At 40.6% G+C, this 20,298-nt stretch overlaps 1 protein-coding gene across 8 annotated transcripts in view; it reads left to right on the top strand.

The window, feature by feature from the left end:
- Positions 1–632: 632 nt before the first annotated feature.
- The window catches only part of LOC115165896 (plasma membrane calcium-transporting ATPase 3), a 32,359-nt gene continuing 12,693 nt past the window's right edge, over positions 633–20,298 (top strand). For 4 of the 8 annotated variants that reach the window (XM_029719375.1, XM_029719373.1, XM_029719379.1 and 1 more), the window contains exons 1-15: positions 633–1,101; positions 3,224–3,855; positions 6,029–6,226; positions 6,470–6,727; positions 6,974–7,099; positions 11,229–11,360; positions 14,109–14,147; positions 14,572–14,733; positions 14,881–15,095; positions 15,321–15,563; positions 15,941–16,182; positions 17,024–17,258; positions 19,531–19,710; positions 19,854–19,941; positions 20,044–20,150. In XM_029719375.1, the coding sequence (XP_029575235.1) occupies positions 3,639–3,855; positions 6,029–6,226; positions 6,470–6,727; positions 6,974–7,099; positions 11,229–11,360; positions 14,109–14,147; positions 14,572–14,733; positions 14,881–15,095; positions 15,321–15,563; positions 15,941–16,182; positions 17,024–17,258; positions 19,531–19,710; positions 19,854–19,941; positions 20,044–20,150 (2,442 nt within the window). In that variant the 5' untranslated portion in view covers positions 633–1,101; positions 3,224–3,638. Of the gene's footprint in view, positions 1,102–2,958; positions 3,856–6,028; positions 6,227–6,469; positions 6,728–6,973; positions 7,100–11,228; positions 11,361–13,734; positions 13,786–14,108; positions 14,148–14,571; positions 14,734–14,880; positions 15,096–15,320; positions 15,564–15,940; positions 16,183–17,023; positions 17,259–19,530; positions 19,711–19,853; positions 19,942–20,043; positions 20,151–20,298 lie in introns of all 8 variants that reach the window. The other 4 variants (XM_029719374.1, XM_029719371.1, XM_029719376.1 and 1 more) reach the window with 2 other exon arrangements.

Genomic DNA, 20,298 nt, shown 5'->3' with positions numbered 1-20,298 from the left:
AATATATTTGCATTTCTTTAACACTGTTTTGGTTACTACATGATTCCATATGTGTTATTTCATAGTTTTCACGTCTTCGTTATTATTCTACAATGTAGAAAATAGTAAAAACAAGAAAACCCCCTTGAATGAGTAGGTGTCCAAACTTTTTTTTAGTACTGTATGTAAATGTGATGTTTCAGTGTTTATTTTTAATACATTTGCAAAAAATTCTAAAAACATGTTTTTACTTTGTCATTGTGGGGTATTGTGTGTAGATTGATGCAACAAACGATGTAATCAATTTTAGAATAAGGATGTAACGTAACAAAATGTGAAAAAAGTCAAGGGGTCTGAATACTTTCCGAAAGCACTGTAGGCCTATCTACCTCCATGAATTGATGAAGTCATTCTGATTTTAATTTATTATAATAATGATTTAATGATTATTTTTATTTGTAAACATTTAGTTTTTCCAATGACTGTCTAAGGCTCAGACAGTCAATCAAGGGATATAGTACCAATATTCTGGTCTAACTGTACTGTCAGGGTGTGCAAACGGAGGGATTGCAGGGAGGGATACGAGCGTCAAGCTCGGCAGTGGCAGCCTCCATCCATCCACCCCTCCCCTCCCCCTCCTACCCGTCGCATAGAACAGCCCATTTGAATGTTGCCATCACCTTAGGACCAGTGCGGTTAGCGAGGTATCTTTTCAGCATGTAGACCCAAATTCTTGCTTACCCATTGGAGCTTATGCTGTATTCTCAGACAAAAAATAACAGCAACGAGAAACATTGGGAACAACGACAAGAACAGTAGGCCTAATAATATCAAATAGCTACCTGCAGTCCATAACCATTCATTTATGCAAACACGCTAATATCTACTCTGTATCATTTCATTTTCTTCAGCATTAGAGGAATTCCACATAGGCCTAGACGTCTGCACAATTCTGTGCTCTACATTTTTATATGCTGACCAGAAACAACAGATGGGACATCACGTCGGTATACATCCCTCAAACGTTTTTTTCTCTGTCGGATTTGAAGTGAATTTGAACGTGAAGAACATTGTATTTTCTGTTTTTCTAAACTCCCTGTTGACGTCCTTGGACATGGCCGGGTGAGTATTTTAACTCCGTTCAGTGGTGTTCTTCTGTTATTATGATAGGCTAAGGATAATATTGACTCAAAATGCCTCGTGATATTTGAATGACCTGTGAAAATGTCGATGATGTGCACCATTTATTTATTTATATTATTATTATACCTTTCTCGCTAGAAGGCTATTGATATATTATGGGACTGGTAGGCTAATACTGACTACTCCATGAGATAAAACGTAGCCTATTCATGCATCCAACACTGAACATACAGTGGCTACATTACCTTTATCAATATGAAATGCTATAAAACATGTATCAGTTATCTAGGTAGGCTACATTAATGTTGTGGGCAACAGGAATAGATTATGATTCATTAGTAGGGAAGCACTGGCATCTGGAATATCTGAAATCCCGATTTGGCGTATTCTGGGAATAGGGTATAGGCCTACCGGTCACTACTATGATTTATGTCCGAATCCACAGAGATGAGTTATTCAGCAAATAAACCAAAGCCGGTGTCTATCCGGTGTTAACCTTGCAGTAGCCTAGGCCAGCTCACGTATTAAATGTAGCACATTCACGCGGGCAGAATTTGATCGTTTTCCCACTATCAAGAAACGCAATATGTTCCAATCGTATTTTTCTATGTGCTGCAATTCCTCTGAAATCTGTTGCCTCGAAAATGTGTTCTTATTCATATTAGGCCCATCATACCCCATTCCACCTCTAGAAAATAAAAATGAAACCGAATTTAAGAGGTGTATAATTCCATGCTTTGGTGTGCATTTCTATCGTAATGGAAGGATATCGTTGACAAAATAGATTTTTGTGCAGACCAAGGTTAACAACTGATATCTGAAGGTTACAAGTAAAGGGCACGGTGGATTTTGACAATGTACTACTACAATAATACATGCTCCGTGTTGCAAGGGAAAGGGATGCTTTTTAAAAGAATGATATATAAACAGCTATTCTTCCATTCGCTCTTTGATACTGTGGAAATATAAGAACATCTTAGTATAATGCTTCGTGCCACGATGGAGGTGCTTTTACCCTCGCATCACTCCGAGGAGAGTATCCTCTCTGAATCCCAGATCGCTGAGCATCATGGCTGTGCGCGTCGCCTTGGTAAAACCCATTCTAGACATGGATTGGCTATTTCCATAAGAGCGTGACGACGCTCATTCAGAAGGCGGTACTGTGAGAACAAATATATTCTGGAAATGTGTTTACTGTTTGTGTTTAACCTTAAAAATGTTCTTGGGATTTTGATGATTCCTGGGCGCATATAGTAGGCCTAATTTGTCATGTATGGATGGAATAGCATCGAGGGAATAACATTCTCTGTTTGAAGATGATTAAGAGAGGAGGTTATTATGCAAACATAAATAATTATACAAAGTTTAGAAAAGTGTAGCATTAGGAGGCTAAAAGCTTGTCAAATTCATTAGGGCCAAAATAATCAGCAAATCCCATACACACAATCGGATTATTTGCGTAGGCCTTTAAACCATTGATTATGAAGTATAAAATCATAAGGAAATGTAAAGATTTCTCTGTAATGATGTACTGTACTATTTGAAGTCACAATTCAAAGATGTGACTTGGAGTCATAGATAAATAACAGCATCAGTCTTATAAAGATATTGTATATTTGCATGTGTTTTCATCCCAATGCCTTTCTCCTTAATTTGTTTAGTATGAGCATTCAGGATGGTTACGCATGTCCCCATGATCAGAGAGCCAACCCACTGTTAAGTTGTTTCAAGCCAGAGAGGCCTTAACCCCCTAAATCAATAAACTCCAACTCAATAGTCCTCTTATAAATAAGTTATGGTGTCTGTTTTTTTTGTTTTGTTTGTTTCTTCTCCCAGTGAAGGGGGTGTGGGATTCCAGCAACTCCTATTGGGTCACTAGGAATTATCTTTAATACAAATGATAGATCGTATTTTCATGACATGGTGACATTCTGCCAAGACCCTCAATTCCTTACAATCTGAGAGTTATTTTGAGACCTGACTATAAAGTCTTTTAAGGGGACTAATAGTTATTTTTCTCTGTTGGCAAATGCTAACAATTTGATTTATAGATAGGTTTGAATGATAAAAGAATATTCTCTACAAAACCCCTTTTCTCCAGCCTCTAGGTGAATCCAACACGCCACCTTCTGAAGCCTCTTACTCTTTACACTCAAACGTTTGAGCTCTTCTTTTTATTTCTCTCCTTACAAATATCTGTTTCTATGGATTGGTATCCTCCCTATCATTTAGCGTGATGCCCTTTTCTCTTCTGGGGTTGTGAGAAACACCAGATTAAGGTCTCTGGTGGAATAAACCACCGTCAAAGCACACAACAAAAACATTTCCATATGTTCTTCCACACATGCCTTGATATGGAGAATCATAGAAGGGGAAAAGGAGGGAGTGGCATGGGGGAACATTAATCTAAAAATCACATAGTCAAGCATACCCCACTTCCTACCCTGGCCAAGGAGTCCATCAGAAAATCATTGTTTTTTTGAAGAATCAACACATTTCTATAACCACACATTATCATGGGGGACTTAGCCAATAGCTCGGTGGAGTTCAAACCCAAGAAGCGAGGTAGTGGAGGGGGAATGGAGGTCAACCATGCAGGGGACTTTGGGGCTACCCTGGAGGACCTGCGGGACCTTATGGAGCTGAGGGGTGCAGAAGCCATTCAGAAGATCCAGGAGAACTACACGGACACAGAGGGCCTCTGTCAGAGACTGAAGACCTCCCCAGCCGATGGTGAGAGTCTCACTCAGACACACCACTCTCAGAGTGACATACTTCACTTGTAACACAAGATGCACATTATTAGTCCACCTTACTAATCAAATTCAAACCAATATGTTAAATCAACTGAATTTTTTATGAAGAACCAGTTGATGATATTGTATGCCATAGCGCCACTGCCATCGTGTTTGCATAGACGGTTTCTACTTTACTCAATGTCATCATTTGTACTGTCCTCATCCATCTGGTTTTCTATCTGTATTTTTGTATTCCCAACCCAGTCTGCCCGAACATGCTTTCATGTCGTTGCTAAGCTACAAAAGCATCAGCAATCTGGTGGGTGTGAGGCAGAGACAGACACCTCCTCTCATTCAACCTCCAGCAAACATCAAATCAGCCCGAGGAGAGATGCTCAAACCTATAAGAGCATTTCATGTTTTCAGCATAATTACTTTATTTTCACTACTATAGTTTCAAATGATGTAATTGAAAAAAAACTCAGATGACCTTAAATGATACAAGTGCCTTACTGTTCTTCACCATATCATCTTAAACAGGGATTTTTGCTTATGCTGTTGAGTTGAATGGGAACTTTCCAATTAATGTCGGTTTCAGTTTCAATTTACTTAAGTGGAAATTACTAAGTACAGAGCAAAGGAGTCTCATTTGGATTTGCATTTTTTAAGAACAATTTTAAATATTCCTGTTTTTACAATTCAACACACCTCTAATATCTGCAAACTTTTATAATGATTACAAAACAATGTTTTATAATTCAATAGAAATACATGTTTCAATAATCAAATCAAATGTTATTGGTCACGTGCACAGATTTGCTGATGTAATCGCAGGTGCAGTGAAATGCTTTCTAGCTCCCAACAGTACAGCAATACCTTGCAATAATAAAACAAAACAATACACACATAATCCAGAAAAATAAAGAAATCAAGAAACATCTAAACGAGCAATGTCAGAGACCGGACTATAAATATATATCTAATATCCAAAAGGTTTTTCCAGGTGTAGGTAATAATAAAATAAATGTTCTGAGGAAATAATATAAGAAATTACCCTCCAAAACATGATAGTCAATACTGCAAAGTTGGCTAGGAGGTAGAAACAGAGTGATCATGTCTGTCGGCACCATCTTGTTAGAGAGATCAAGAGGAATTTGTTCATGAACCTTTCATTACCATAGAAACTGCAAGAATATTGTCTGAATTAGTAAAAGGGGAATTTTCACAGAGTTTCCATTCAGATAAATGATTCATTAGCATATCTCCTCAACCTGAGATGTCGCTACTCACGTGTCATTTTATCATCCGACTGTTTCACACAATTTCTGAACTTGGTCAAGGTCACATGGAGTTCTGTGTGCGGTGCAGGCCTAGCTCTGGTTATGGTGCGACTACATTTTGACTACCCGACGAAATGGGACTGTGTGAAAAAGAAACCGATAAAGAGAGAGGGAGAGAAAGAGACACAGAGAGAGTGATGACTGGGTTGCCAGTAGCAGCAGGTGACGTTTGGCAGGGAAGGACATGAGGAGTGTGTGACAGTCTGCCTAAGTGTGCTTGCCAGAGCACACACCCCACAGAGAAGCAGACACACTGACTTAGCCATCTGTGCTGTTCACACCCCATCTATCTCACTTCACCAAGAGAGCACCCAGCACTCAAACATGTATATTTCTGTCATATGATGCATGTGAGTGAGTCTATTGACATGTACATTTACAGAAGTAATTGAATGATGCCGTATACTGTGTTCTGTCTGCTCTATTGTAGACATTTTGATAGCACTGTCATAATGCCTACACAAGGCTATAAGAAACATGGCCTAAACTGTCATTTTCTCAAGTTTTATGACCATGTCCAATATAATGTAATGACTGTTTATGACAACATTATTTCACAAGGACACGTTTCTAATATGAACCTATCATGAAGTGTTTCACACTGACTTTGTGAATCATGATGCACTGAAACTCAACAGATTCATGTCAGAGACCTGCGATTTGACAAAGGTTTAGTCTTATGTAGGCATCCTGACAGAACTACCCCCTATACCTACTGAATTCACGCCAGACTCTAATGCCCTCTAGTAGCGTTTTACATTAAATCCAGTGAGGTGAATGATGGGATGCCGTACACCATTGTCAGTAGCAGTATTCCCTCTCCTCTAGGCCTGTCAGACAACCCGTCAGACCTGGAGAAGCGTGGCCAGGTGTTTGGCCAGAACTTTATCCCTCCTAAGAAAGCCAAGTCGTTCCTGGAGCTGGTCTGGGAGGCCCTACAGGATGTCACTCTCATCATCCTGGAGATAGCTGCCATCATCTCCCTCGCACTGTCCTTCTACCAACCGCCCGGAGAGGAGAGCGAAGGTAGGTTTGACTGGCTATCCAGGTATTGAACTTGGGCTTTCCGCATGCCTTAAGAAAGCATTAGCCCTCTGAGCTAATGCCTAGATATTACCTCTGGGAGCTAACCCAAGTTTTCAGTTCTATCAGTTAAGGTAACTCATCAGGTGAGTGGAGTTCTGTCTTCCCTAATTTCTCTGCCCCCTCTCTTTCTCTGTCTCTCTCTGTCATCTTTCTTTCTGTTTCTCTCTCTCCCTCTCTCTGCAGCGTGTGGGAACGTGGCGTCCGGTGCAGAGGATGAGGGCGAAGCGGAGGCTGGCTGGATCGAGGGCGCAGCCATCTTGTTGTCCGTAGTCTGTGTGGTGCTGGTGACGGCCTTCAATGACTGGAGCAAGGAGAAACAGTTCCGGGGACTGCAGAGCCGCATCGAGCAGGAGCAGCGATTCGCCGTGGTGCGGAACGGCACCGTCATCCAGATCCCCGTGGCCGAAATGGTGGTCGGGGATGTGGCCCAAATCAAATACGGTCAGTCCAGGATCAGGAGAGGTCACCTGTGTAGTATACCTGGTTAGACTATCTACATAGCTACCTGTGTAAAACGCATTTGTGGCATTCGTGGTCCTTACAGCAACCATATAATTCATTAAACATATCTGGTATTGTGTATACTTTTATTAAGCAGTTATAACGATGTTTGGATCTTTATAATTCCTTATAGATCCTTATAAGTCTCTGGTCCCATGTCTCCTCCTGCATCCCGCTCCCACACAGGCGATCTCCTTCCTGCTGATGGGATACTGATACAGGGAAATGACCTGAAGATCGATGAGAGCTCGCTGACAGGAGAGTCTGACCATGTAAAAAAGTCTGTTGACAAGGACCCTATGTTGCTGTCTGGTGAGTTGTTTGCATATAATACAGTAGTCATGTTACAGTTGGGCGACAGAGGCCATGCTAGGGGTGTTTGCCTCTGTGCAGTGTGTGTGTGTGTGTTCTAGGTGCTTCCTTAAGCGTGTTCTTTTGTTTCTTGTACGTGCCTACGTCTGACTGATGAGCTGCCTGAGTGAATGGCCTGTCTAATGTGTCAGTATGCTGGCTGTAATGCAGAGAGGGGAAATCTCATTGCCTCTCCCAGTAAGAAAGTGACTCCTCCCTGTTCCCTGGAGCCTGACAGGGCTAATCGGATTGTAGCCCCTGGTCAGCTTCCTGAGCACCGGGTCATAGATCCATTAGACCCACAGGACACCCTCTCTCATCCTTTTCCCAATAATGATACTCGGAACTGGACTTTGCTACTCACTCCATAGGTCCATTGCCCGGCCAGGCCTATGCAGAGATCTAAAAGAGGAGCGTGATATTGTGATCATGGTGTAGCAGCCTCATCCACATTGCTGTAATGGAGCAGAAGAACAAATATTGAACGTTTTCAGATGCAGGTTAAGAAATATGTATGATACGATTGGTCAGTCATTTCATCAATATAGACAATTCCATTTTCTTAGCATTGATGTTTTTTTCCCGGTATGTACCTGTCACGCTTACATACATCACTTGATGTTTGGGCCACAGCATACTGGATGATTGCAAACTCTGTAAATGCAGGAGAATGTATCAGTTCCAGTTGAAATAAATTAGCTTTACCTGCTCTGACCATCTACATGCTGTGGTTTAGTACACATATTCATAAGTCTCAAGCCATTGCATATTTAAGCATTCACAAACATCAAACATATTTAGCAGTATTCTGCGCTATTACTGATTGTTCTTTCTCACAGAGGGCTATTCCTCTCCCTGGTATTAGGGTATGTGAACAGTGTTATTGTACAACTCCTGGTCTCTTGTGATCGAGTAGTTTAATTAATGGGAACATAATGAAGCTCTGCTGTACAAAAGTAATTAGATCACCGGTCAGTAGGAAAAACAGAGGAACGTGACCTTACACAGTGATTAAAAAAGACAAACTACAGTAGCCACAGATTGTTGAGTGTAATTCTGCATTGACCCTGGATTCGACCCTCCGTTCCCAACGGCACACCTCACTCAAGCCAACCATGCAAAACTCTAGAGCAAGAAGCTAGCTTGTCACTCCAGGAATGAGAGTTGGCTTTTAGGTCTTAGGAAAGATGACATCGCTGTGTAATGTTAACTTAGTCGTCCACTATATCTACACTAAACAAAAATATAAACGCAACATGTAAAGTGTTGGTCCCATGTTTCATGAGCTGAAATAAAAGATCCCCTGAATTTTCCATACGCACAAAACGTTTATTTCTCTCAAATGTTGTGCACAAATTTGTTTACATCCCTGTTAGTGAGCATTTCTCCTTTGCCAAGATAATCCATCCACCTGACAGGTGTGGCATATCAAGAAGCTGATTAAACAGCATAATCATTACACAGGTGCCCCTTGTGCTAGGGACAATAAAAGGCCACTCTAAAATGTGCAGTTTTGTCACACAACACAATGCCACATATGTCTCAAGTTTTGAGGGAGCGTGCAATTGGCATGCTAACTGCAGGAATGTCCACCAGAGCTGTTGCCATATCATTTAATGTTAATTTCTCTACCATAAGCCGCATCCAACGTTGTTTTTGAGAATTTGGCAGTACAGGGCCTTCAGAAAGTATTCATACCCCTTGACTTATTCCACATTTTGTTCTGTTACAGCTTGAATTCAAAATGTATTAAATAGATTGGTTTTCTCCACCATCTACACACAATACCCCATAATGACAAATTCAAAACATGTTTTTTGAAATGTTTGCAAATGTATTGAAAATGAAATACAGAAACATCAATTTACATAAGTATTTACACCCCTGAGTAGATACATGTTAGATTCACATTTGGCATTGATTACAGATGTGAGTCTTTCTGGGTAAGTCTCTAAGAGCTTTGACACCCGGATTGTACAATATTTGCACATTATAATTTGTCAAGTTGGTTGTTGACCATCGCTAGACAGACATTTTTAAGTCTTGACATAGATTTTCACGCCGACGTAAGTCTACACTGTAACTAGGCCACTCAGAAACATTCAATGTCGTCTTGGTAAGCAACTCCAGTGTATATTTGGCCTTGTGTTTTGGGTTATTGTCCTGCTGAAAGGGGAATTCATATCCCAGTGTCTGGTGGAAAGCAGACTGAACTAGATTTTCCTCTAGGATTTTGCCTGTCCTTAACGATTACACGCATACCCATAACATGATGCAGCCACCACTAAGCTTAAAACTATGGCGAGTGGTACTCAGTAATGTGTTTTATTGGATTTGCCCCAAACATAACACTTTGTATTCATTGCTTTGCCAATTTTTTTGCAGTATTACTTATATGCATCCTGTTGCAAACAGGATGCATATTTTGGAATATTTTTATTCTGTACAGGCTTCTTTCTTTTCACTCTGTCAATTAGGTTAATATTGTGGAGTAACTAGAATGTTGTTGATCCATGCTCAGTTTTCTCCTATCGCAGCCATTATACTCAGTAACTGTTTTAAAGTCGCCATTGGCCTCATAGTAAAATCACTGAGCGGTTTCCGTCCTCTCCGGAAACTGAGTTCAGAAGGACTCCTGTATATTTGTAGTGACTCTATGTATTGATACACCATCTAAAGTGTAATTAATAACTTTACCATGCTCAAAGGGATATTCAGTGTCAGCTTTTTTTATTTTTACCCATCCATCAATTGGTGCCCTTCTTCGCGAGGCAATGGAAAACATCACTGGTCTTTGTGGTTTAATCTGTGTTTGAAATCCAGATAATTGTATGTGTGGGGTACAGAGATGAGGTAGTCATTAAAAAATCTTGATAAACACTACTATTGCACACAGAGTGAGTCCATGCAACTTATTATGTGACTTGTTAAGCAAATTTTTACTCCTGAACTTATTTTGTCTTGAAATAACAAAGGGGATGAATACTTATTGACTCAATACATTTCAGTTTTTAATTTTGAATTAATAAAAACATTTCAAAAACATAATTAAACTTTGACATTATGGGGTATTGTGTGTAGGCCAGTGACACAAAATCTCAATTTAAATCATTTTAAATTCAGGCTGTAAGACAACAAAATGTGGAAAAAGTCCAGGAGTGTGAATACTTTCTGAAGGCACTGTACGTCTAACCGGTCTCACAACTGCAGACCATGGCGTCGTGTGGGTAAGTGGTTTGCTGATGTCAACGTTGTGAACGAAGTGCCCCATGGTGGCTGTGGTCTTATGGTATGCACAGACATACCGTGATGAGATCCTGAGGTCCATTCTGAGGCCCATTTTTTTTAAAGGTATCTGTGAGGTATCTGGAAATACATATCTGTATTCCCAGTCATGTGAAATCCATAGATTAGGGCCTAATTTATTTATTTCAATTGACTGATTTCCTCATATGTCACGTCCTGACCAGTGAAAAGGGTCATTTGCCATAGTAGAATGGTCAGGGCGTGGCAGGGGGGTTGTTTTGTGTGTTTTGGGGTTTTTTGGTTCTAGGGGAATTTGTTCAAGTTTTCCATTTCTATGTTTCGTTTTCAATGTTTGGCTGAGTATGGTTTCCAATCAGAGGCAAGTGTCTTTCGTTGTCTCTGATTGGAAGCCATACTTAGGCAGCCTGTTTTCCTTTGGGTTTTGTGGGTGGTTGTTTTCCGTTTAGTTATTGTACCTGACGAAACTGTTGGTTGTTTTTTGTTATTTTGTAAGTGTTACTCATTAAAGCATTTGGAATGAGCACTAAACACGCTGCACCTTGGTCTGCTCACTACGACGCCTGTGACATCATATGAACTGTAACTCAGTAAAATCTTTGAAATTGTTGCATGTTACATTTATATTTTTGTTCAGTATACATCCTAGAAATAAACATGATTTTTCTGCAATAACAATCTTTGAATAGCATACAAACAATATTTATGGACATTTTCTCTTCTGTTTTAGGTGCCATATATATAAAGGTACTCTGTTTAATATAGTGTTGATAACTGTGAGTTATTTCCATGCCTATTTATGAATTATATCTTTGTGTCCCCTTAGGAACTCATGTGATGGAAGGCTCTGGAAAGATGCTGGTTACTGCTGTGGGGATCAACTCTCAAACTGGAATCATCTTCACTCTACTGGGGGCTGGAGAGGGTGATCAAGAGGAGGAGAAGAAAGACAAGAAAGGTAAGATAATAAGACATGCTGAAGGTGTAATGTCCTTAAGATGTTGTTATCATTGGTATAAAAGCAAATATAGTAGCCTACATTTGAATCTCAACACATATAGCAGGGATGCTTAATATGGATACAGTGAGGGAAAAAAGTATTTGATCCCCTGCTGATTTTGTACATTTGCCCACTGACAAAGAAATGATCAGTCTATAATTTTAATGGTAGGTTTATTTGAACAGTGAGAGACAGAATAACAACAAAAAAAAACTGAAAAACGCATGTCAAAAATGTTATAAATTGATTTGCATTTTAATGAGGGAAATAAGTATTTGACCCCTCTGCAAAACATGACTTAGTACTTGGTGGCAAAACCCTTGTTGGCAATCACAGAGGTCAGACGTTTCTTGTTGTTGGCCACCGGGTTTGCACACATCTCAGGAGGGATTTTGTCCCACTCCTCTTTGCAGATCTTCTCCAAGACATTAAGGTTTCAAGGCTGACCTTTGACTACTCAAACCTTCAGCTCCCTCCACAGATTTTCTATGGGATTAAGTTCTGGAGACTGGCTAGGCCACTCCAGGACCTTAATGTGCTTCTTCTTGAGCCACTCCTTTGTTGCCTTGGACGTGTGTTTTGAGTCATTGTCATGCTGGAATACCCATCAACGAGCCATTTTCAATGCCCTGGCTGAGGGAAGGAGGTTCTCACCCAAGATTTGACGGTACATGGCCCCGTCCATCGTCCCTTTGATGCGGTGAAGTTGTCCTGTCCCCTTAGCAGAAAAACACCCCCAAAGCATAATGTTTCCACCTCCATGTTTGACGGTGGGGATGGTGTTCTTGGGGTCATAGGCAGCATTCCTCCTCCTCCAAACACGGTGAGTTGAGTTGATGCCAAAGAGCTCCATTTTGGTCTCATCTGACCACAACACTTTCACCCAGTTGTCCTCTGAATCATTCAGATGTTGAGTGGCAAACTTCAGACGGGCATGTATATGTGCTTTCTTGAGCAGGGGGACCTTGCGGGCGCTGCAGGATTTCAGTCCTTCACGGCGTAGTGTGTTACCAATTGTTTTCTTGGTGACTATGGTCCCAGCTGCCTTGAGATCATTGACAAGATCCTCCCGTGTAGTTCTGGGCTGATTCCTCACCATTCTCATGATCATTGCAACTCCTCGAGGTGAGATCTTGCATGGAGCCCCAGGCCGAGGAAGATTGACAGTTCTTTTGTGTTTCTTCCATTTGCGAATAATCACACCAACTGTTGTCACCTTCTCACCAAGCTGCTTGGCGATGGTCTTGTAGCGCATTCCAGCCTTGTGTAGGTCTACAATCTTGTCCCTGACATCCTTGGAGAGCTCTTTGGTCTTGGCCATGGTGGAGAGTTTGGAATCTGATTGATTGCTTCTGTGGACAGGTGTCTTTTATACAGGTAACAAACTGAGATTAGGAGCACTCCCTTTAAGAGTGTGCTCCTAATCTCAGCTCATTACCTGTATAAAAGATACCTGGGAGACAGAAATCTTTCTGATTGAGAGGGGGTCAAATACTTATTTCCCTCATTAAAATGCAAATCAATGTATAACATTTTTGACATGCGTTTTTCTGGATTTTTTTGTTGTTATTCTGTCTCTCACTGTTCAAATAAACCTACCATTAAAATTATAGACTGATCATTTCTTTGTCAGTGGGCAAACGTACAAAATCAGCAGGGGATCAAATACTTTTTTCCCTCACTGTATATACTGTACACGGATGTATTTACATATGATTGACTTGCAATGTCTGTTCCTTATACTGTGTATATACACAGAGACATGTATGTATCAAATAAATAAAAATGAAAATAAATCATGCATTGGCAGTTTCAATAGGTGTGTTGAAATGATGCTCCATTTAGCTGTGAGTCATTTAAGACCGGATGTTACTTCTGCTGAGAAAGAGAGAGCAGAGAGAGCATCACTGAGCTGTACAGTGTATATTTACAGTACATGGGCAGAGACTTTCCTCCCTGTCTCCCTCTCCTTGATATGAAGAGAGTGGTAGCTAGCTAGCTGTTTAATAATTATATCCAGTAAAAGCATAGCAGTCTGCAGAGCGATCAATAATTTAATGGAAAGAGGGAGAGCAAGATGGAGATGGGGTTACACAGACATGGAAGCCTCTGGTTAGGACCAAACTTCAATGTAGACCACAGAAAGATATGATGCAATGGTTTACTTATTTACTGCTCCTGAGGTCTCATTCACTCATTTTTATCCATTCCCTGTTTGTGTTGTTTCTGTTGCTCATTCTTTTTAGTGATTTGATTGTTTTTGTCTCTTAATTTGATAAAATCTCTTATTGTCCCTGTCCCTATCTCAAATCCCAAACCTCTATCCCGTCAGAGGGCAATAATACCCCTGCAGTCGAAGCAAAACAGATCAGCATCACGAATGGTAGGTGTTTCCCCTACTAGACTGGTTAGATTGGTGAAGGGATTTGCTAGAGATATTCCATGGGACTTCCATGGGAAATTGTGGGCCCCTAATGTAATTTGGGGAAAAAATACAAACTGTAAACATATTTTGAAAATTATGTTTAACATGCAATTTCTTCACATGTTTCTGTCACTTTCATTTTGTCTATTCATTTTCCCATTCAATTTTTACTCCTTTAGGGGGGTTAAAATGGGAGCCATGTTTGCCTCCCATGCAGCATTATGTCTGTCACGTTCAGCTGTATCAGTCTAGATATTTATCTCTCTCTCACTCAATCACAGGTAAGCAAGATGGGACATTGGAAAACAATCAGAACAAAGGTAAGAAACAGTGGGATTTCAAGGCAGATGAATCATCCCTCATTTCAAATAGGCTGCCATATATAAAGCATTTGGAGAACTATACAAACAACAGATGGTATGAGGTAATAATTTATACCAAATATTTATATAGAACATTTTTACTTCTCGAATAAGATGGAAGCAATCTCTTGATATATGTTGAAAACATCTTACCTGCACCTGTAAATGTGATAATAATGGATTGTATGTATACAGCGCCTTTTTATTAGGTCTCAAAGTGCTTAAAATCCTATAGGAGGCACTCCATGTTACAGTTGCATACTGTAGCACCAACCTGAGCGAAGCACGGCAGCCATTTTGTGCCGCAACGCTCACCACACCTTTTGACATTCATCTAACCATCCTAACCACTCCCTAACTTTGTGACAACCCCCAACCTTAGCCAAGAAACAGGATGAGGCCGTTGCCATGGAGATGCAGCCCCTGAAGAGCGCTGAAGGAGGGGAGGTGGAAGCAGAGAAGAAAAAGGGCAACGTGCCTAAAAAAGAGAAGTCTGTGCTCCAGGGCAAACTCACTAAACTGGCCGTGCAGATCGGGAAGGCAGGTGAGGGCTGACTCTAAGCATTCAGCATTCATAATCTCTTTTCTGCTGGCCTGCTTGTTCACTTTGACTTGACCTGTGAATACACAAGGTGGCTAGTAGTGCATACACTGCTGACAAACTCTTCACATTTTCTGTCCTCTTTCTCAGGTCTGGTCATGTCAGCCATCACAGTGATCATCCTGGTGATGTACTTTGTGATCGAGACCTTTGTGGTTCAGGGCCGGGAGTGGCTCACTGAGTGTACACCCGTCTATGTGCAGTACTTTGTCAAGTTCTTCATCATCGGCGTCACAGTGCTGGTGGTGGCTGTGCCTGAAGGGCTGCCACTGGCTGTCACTATATCACTTGCCTACTCTGTCAAGGTGAGGGGAATAAGCTGTGTGTGTGTGTGTGTGTGTGTGTGTGTGTGTTGCAGCAGACATTATGTGACAATCATGTTAAATCGCATTTTTGCTCAAATATCCCCCATGTGACAAAAACAAGGCGCGATTACACTATATATTGTGCATGCAGCTGAAATTGTATTGTAGTTTCTCAGGCCTAACAGTAAGATTCCTCTCTGTCTGTTTTCTCCTGTTTCCCTATAGAAAATGATGAAGGACAATAACTTGGTGCGCCACCTAGATGCCTGTGAGACCATGGGCAATGCCACGGCCATTTGCTCTGACAAGACGGGCACCCTCACTACCAACCGCATGACCGTGGTGCAGGCCTACGCGGGCGACCAGCACTTCCACAGGGTCCCACACCCTGACCAGATGAATCCTATGGTGCTGGACACACTCGTAAACGCCATAGCTGTCAACAGCGCCTACACCTCCAAGATTATGGTGAGAGGGTGGATTGTGAAAGACAGATACTGTAGATACCTGCACACTGTTGAATTCTCCTACAGTTTTATTGTGGCATATGTCTGCAGCGTGGAATGATAACGGGACACAGATTTATTTTTTCTGTTTATTCAGTGTAGTTTAGTTGGACATTTACATCTTTATTGGCCATTTGGATGGAAACTCATTTTGTTCATGTCAGCACAACATACAGTAGCTAAAACAATTCATAGAATTCAGAATGTACATACAAATTTGCATACACATTTACATACAAATGTTATCGTCTTACCTTTTCTTTTCCTTCTTGTCTTAGACTCATTTTGCCCAGTCTGTTGAGCGGGGGGGAAATAGTAACTTAATATTTTATCCATTAGCCCCCAGATAAGGAGGGAGGCCTACCCAAGCAGGTGGGCAACAAGACAGAGTGTGCCCTACTTGGCTTCATCCTGGACCTGAAGAGGGACTATGCCCCCGTGAGAGAACAGATCCCTGAGGAGAAGCTCTACAAGGTCTACACCTTCAACTCGGTGCGCAAGTCCATGAGCACAGTGGTGCAGTTGCCCGATGGATCCTTCCGCCTCTACAGCAAGGGGGCCTCTGAGATCCTGCTCAAGAAGTAAGTCTGACTCCGAGGCTTTACAAATAAAGTTGGATTTGATTTGAGGTTACAGCTTTGATAGAGAATGTGGTGGTGGTGGCCTCGAGATAAAGTTAGCCTTGAATGAGGTTTGATGAACAAAACAAAACGACTAACATTAATATTGTGCCCTAACATACAGAGCATCTGACTTGTGTCCTGACTAGGGTATCAAAGGAAGGGTATATTACTGGAAAGTAGCAGTATCTAACACAATTTTGGTAACTTTCAAGGATTTTAAGGAATTTATCACTGGACATCTCGTGGACCTTTTAGGTTCTTCAGATGGTCACTGGTGTCTGTAATTATCTCTGGCCTTCTGAGTGGCCTTATCATATGTACAATATATAACATAATCTAATAAGATTATTTTTTAAATAACATTTAAAATAGAATGACAAAGGTGTAAAATATCCTAAGTATAAACCATGAATTTAGAGAATACCACCATATGCCACCATAAAATATCCTTTATATATTTTTTTACAGACTTGTATTTATTTTACTGTGTCAATATGTCTTTGTTGTAAATGTTGTGGTGCCAAACTGGTGGCAGTTGTGAAAAAATAAATAGTTGGAAAAGTTGCATAGTTAATAAAAAATAATGCCATTGTTGATTAGATGTATTTTTTTTTTTAATGTAATCGGCTATTTTCTCTTGAACCATATGGTCTATTCACTAGTAGCTCATGGAAAATATGGACACAGATATAAAAAATGAATACTATATACTGTATGAATACTTAAAAGTTATTCAAGTATACATTTCCTGTAATTACCGGTAGCTTTGCAACCATAGTTCTGACTCTCTGTCTGTCAGGTGCTCCTCTATCATGGCTGGCGGTGGAGATCCGCGAGGTTTCCGCCCCCGGGACAGGGACGAGATGGTGAAGAAGGTGATCGAGCCCATGGCCTGCGACGGCCTGCGCACCATCTGCGTGGCCTACAAGGACCTGCCAGCCAGCCCTGAGCCCGACTGGGAGGACGAGGCGGGCATCGTCAGCAACCTCATCTGTATCACCGTGGTGGGCATTGAGGACCCTGTCCGCCCAGAGGTAACCAAGACCTTACGCAGAGGGACTCTCTATTGCGGTGCAGTTGTTTACAGATGTAGGTAGAGATTTGGAGTTGAGTTTTTCCACAGGTATGACAATTGACTGTTTCTTGCTCTTCATTTCAAGTGAGTTATTCTGCAGATAAATGTCTAAATAAGTAAAATAGTTATGAATTTAGGAATAAATAAGTTTAGAGTGGGAAGACCCATGCCATTATGGAAGGACTGGAACAGCAGGGTGACACAACAGGTATTGTATACAACAGGTATTGTTAAACAGCAGGTATAGGTATAGTTAGGTATAGGTATAGTTAGGTATAGGTGTAGTTAGGTATAGGTATAGTCAGGTATAGGTATAGTTAGGTATAGGTGTAGTTAGGTATAGGTATAGTTAGGAATAGGTGTAGATAGGTATAGTTAGGTATAGGTGTAGTTAGGTATAGGTGTAGTTAGGTATAGGTGTAGTTAGGAATAGGTGTAGTTAGGTATAGGTATAGTTAGGAATAGGTGTAGATAGGTATAGTTAGGTATAGGTGTAGTTAGGTATAGGTGTAGTTAGGTATAGGTGTAGTTAGGTATAGGTATAGTTAGGAATAGGTATAGTTAGGTATAGTTAGGTATAGGTGTAGTTAGGTATAGGTATAGTTAGGAATAGGTGTTGTTAGGTATAGGTATAGATAGGTATAGTTAGGTATAGTTAGGTATAGGTGTAGATAGGTATAGTTAGGTATAGGTGTAGTTAGGTATAGTTAGGTATAGGTGTAGTTAGGTATAGGTGTAGTTAGGAATAGGTATAGTTAGGAATAGGTATAGTTAGGTATAGGTATAGTTAGGAATAGGTATAGATAGGTATAGTTAGGTATAGGTGTAGTTAGGTATAGGTGTAGTTAGGTATAGGTATAGTGAGGAATAGGTATAGATAGGTATAGTTAGGTATAGGTATAGTTAGGAATAGGTATAGATAGGTATAGTTAGGTATAGGTGTAGTTAGGTATAGGTGTAGTTAGGTATAGGTATAGTTAGGTATAGGTATAGTTAGGAATAGGTATAGATAGGTATAGGTGTAGTTAGGTATAGGTATAGTTAGGAATAGGTATAGATAGGTATAGTTAGGTATAGGTGTAGTTAGGTATAGGTGTAGTTAGGTATAGTTAGGTATAGGTATAGTTAGGTATAGGTGTAGTTAGGAATAGGTATAGTCAGGTATAGGTATAGATAGGCATAGTTAGGTATAGGTATAGGTATAGTTAGGTATAGGTATAGTTAGGTATAGGTATAGTCAGGTATAGGTATAGATAGGCATAGTTAGGTATAGGAATAGGTATAGTTAGGTATAGGTATAGATAGGCATAGTTAGGTATAGGTATAGGTATAGTTAGGTATAGGTATAGTTAGGTATAGGTATAGTCAGGTATTGGTATAGATAGGCATAGTTAGGTATAGGTATAGTTAGGTATAGGTATAGTTAGGTATAGGTATAGTCAGGTATAGGCATAGTTAGGTATAGGTATAGTTAGGTATAGGTATAGTTAGGTATAGGTATAGATAGGCATAGTTAGGTATAGGTATAGTTAGGTATAGGTATAGTTAGGTATAGGTATAGATAGGCATAGTTAGGTATAGGCATAGTTAGGTATAGGTATAGTTAGGTATAGGTATAGTCAGGTATAGGTATAGATAGGCATAGTTAGGTATAGGTATAGTCAGGTATAGGTGTAGTTAGGTATAGGCATAGTTAGGTATAGGTATAGATAGGCATAGTTAGGTATAGGTATAGATAGGTATAGTTAGGTATAGATAGGTGTAGTTAGGTATAGGTATAGTCAGGTATAGGTGTAGTCAGGTATAGGTATAGATAGGCATAGTTAGGTATAGGTATTGTAATCTCACACGTAACATACATAATAAATAGTATCGTAGCGTCTGTCAACAGACTGGGATGCGACGACTAACAAGGAACTTTGTCGCAGGTGTTCGCATTTTTAGAGTTTCGGAAGGGGAGTGGACATTTGGACCATAGACTTGCCATAAGGATACAGAGGGGGGGGGGGCTATTTCACTCCTTGTTGTAGTATATTTTCTAACACATCTGCCCCCAGAACATAATCAAGTGTCCGATGCAATTAAAAATGTTTCAGTTCTGCGTTTCTGATATTATAGGTATTGTTATAATTGTAGTAAATATTCAGTGATTAAGCTGTAGTTTCATGCACATTAGCTAGTAAGAGGGTGTGCCAAGGCTTTATCAAAACCCAGCTGTCTTTTCTAACCAGGTCCCAGATGCTATCAAGAAATGCCAGCGAGCAGGTATCACGGTGCGCATGGTGACAGGTGACAACATCAACACAGCACGAGCCATCGCTGCCAAGTGTGGCATCATCCAGCCAGGGGATGACTTCCTGTGTATAGACGGGAAGGAATTCAACCGACGAATCAGAAATGAGAAAGGAGAGGTAGAATTCATCATTCATGAATTGTTTGACACTTTTTAACTGACAAAAAAATATAAGTGCCCTGGTTCAGTTCCTTAGCTTGTTTTACATAGTGTTACATGACTCAACATTTTCTGTGGATACCCAATCTTTCTTTCTTACAGGTTGAGCAGGAGCGCATTGATAAGGTTTGGCCCAAACTGAGAGTTCTGGCTAGGTCCTCACCTACAGACAAACATACACTGGTCAAAGGTGGGTCAGAGATTCTACAATCAAAGCTACAGTATTCTTTTGTAAACCGTTTGTAAACCATGCAACTGCAGCATTTCCAATGAGACCTTAATCTCCCTGCAGGCATCATAGACAGCACCGTACTGGAACAGCGGCAGGTAGTGGCTGTGACAGGGGACGGGACAAACGACGGACCCGCCCTGAAGAAGGCCGATGTTGGCTTTGCCATGGTGAGACATCATGATGATGATGATGAGGATGGCAAATCTTTAGTCATTTTAGTAACTTTGGGAAAATATTAAGTCCCACACTTAAAGTTGCAGTCCAGGATCATAAGCACTTACAAATTTGTAACGTATCATACAAAATGGTTGATGT

This window comes from Salmo trutta, chromosome 28 (genome assembly GCF_901001165.1).
Source record: "Salmo trutta chromosome 28, fSalTru1.1, whole genome shotgun sequence".
Lineage (NCBI taxonomy): Eukaryota > Metazoa > Chordata > Actinopteri > Salmoniformes > Salmonidae > Salmo > Salmo trutta.
The sequence above is the reverse complement of the archived record's forward strand: the minus strand, read 5'-3'. Positions and strand labels throughout refer to the sequence as shown.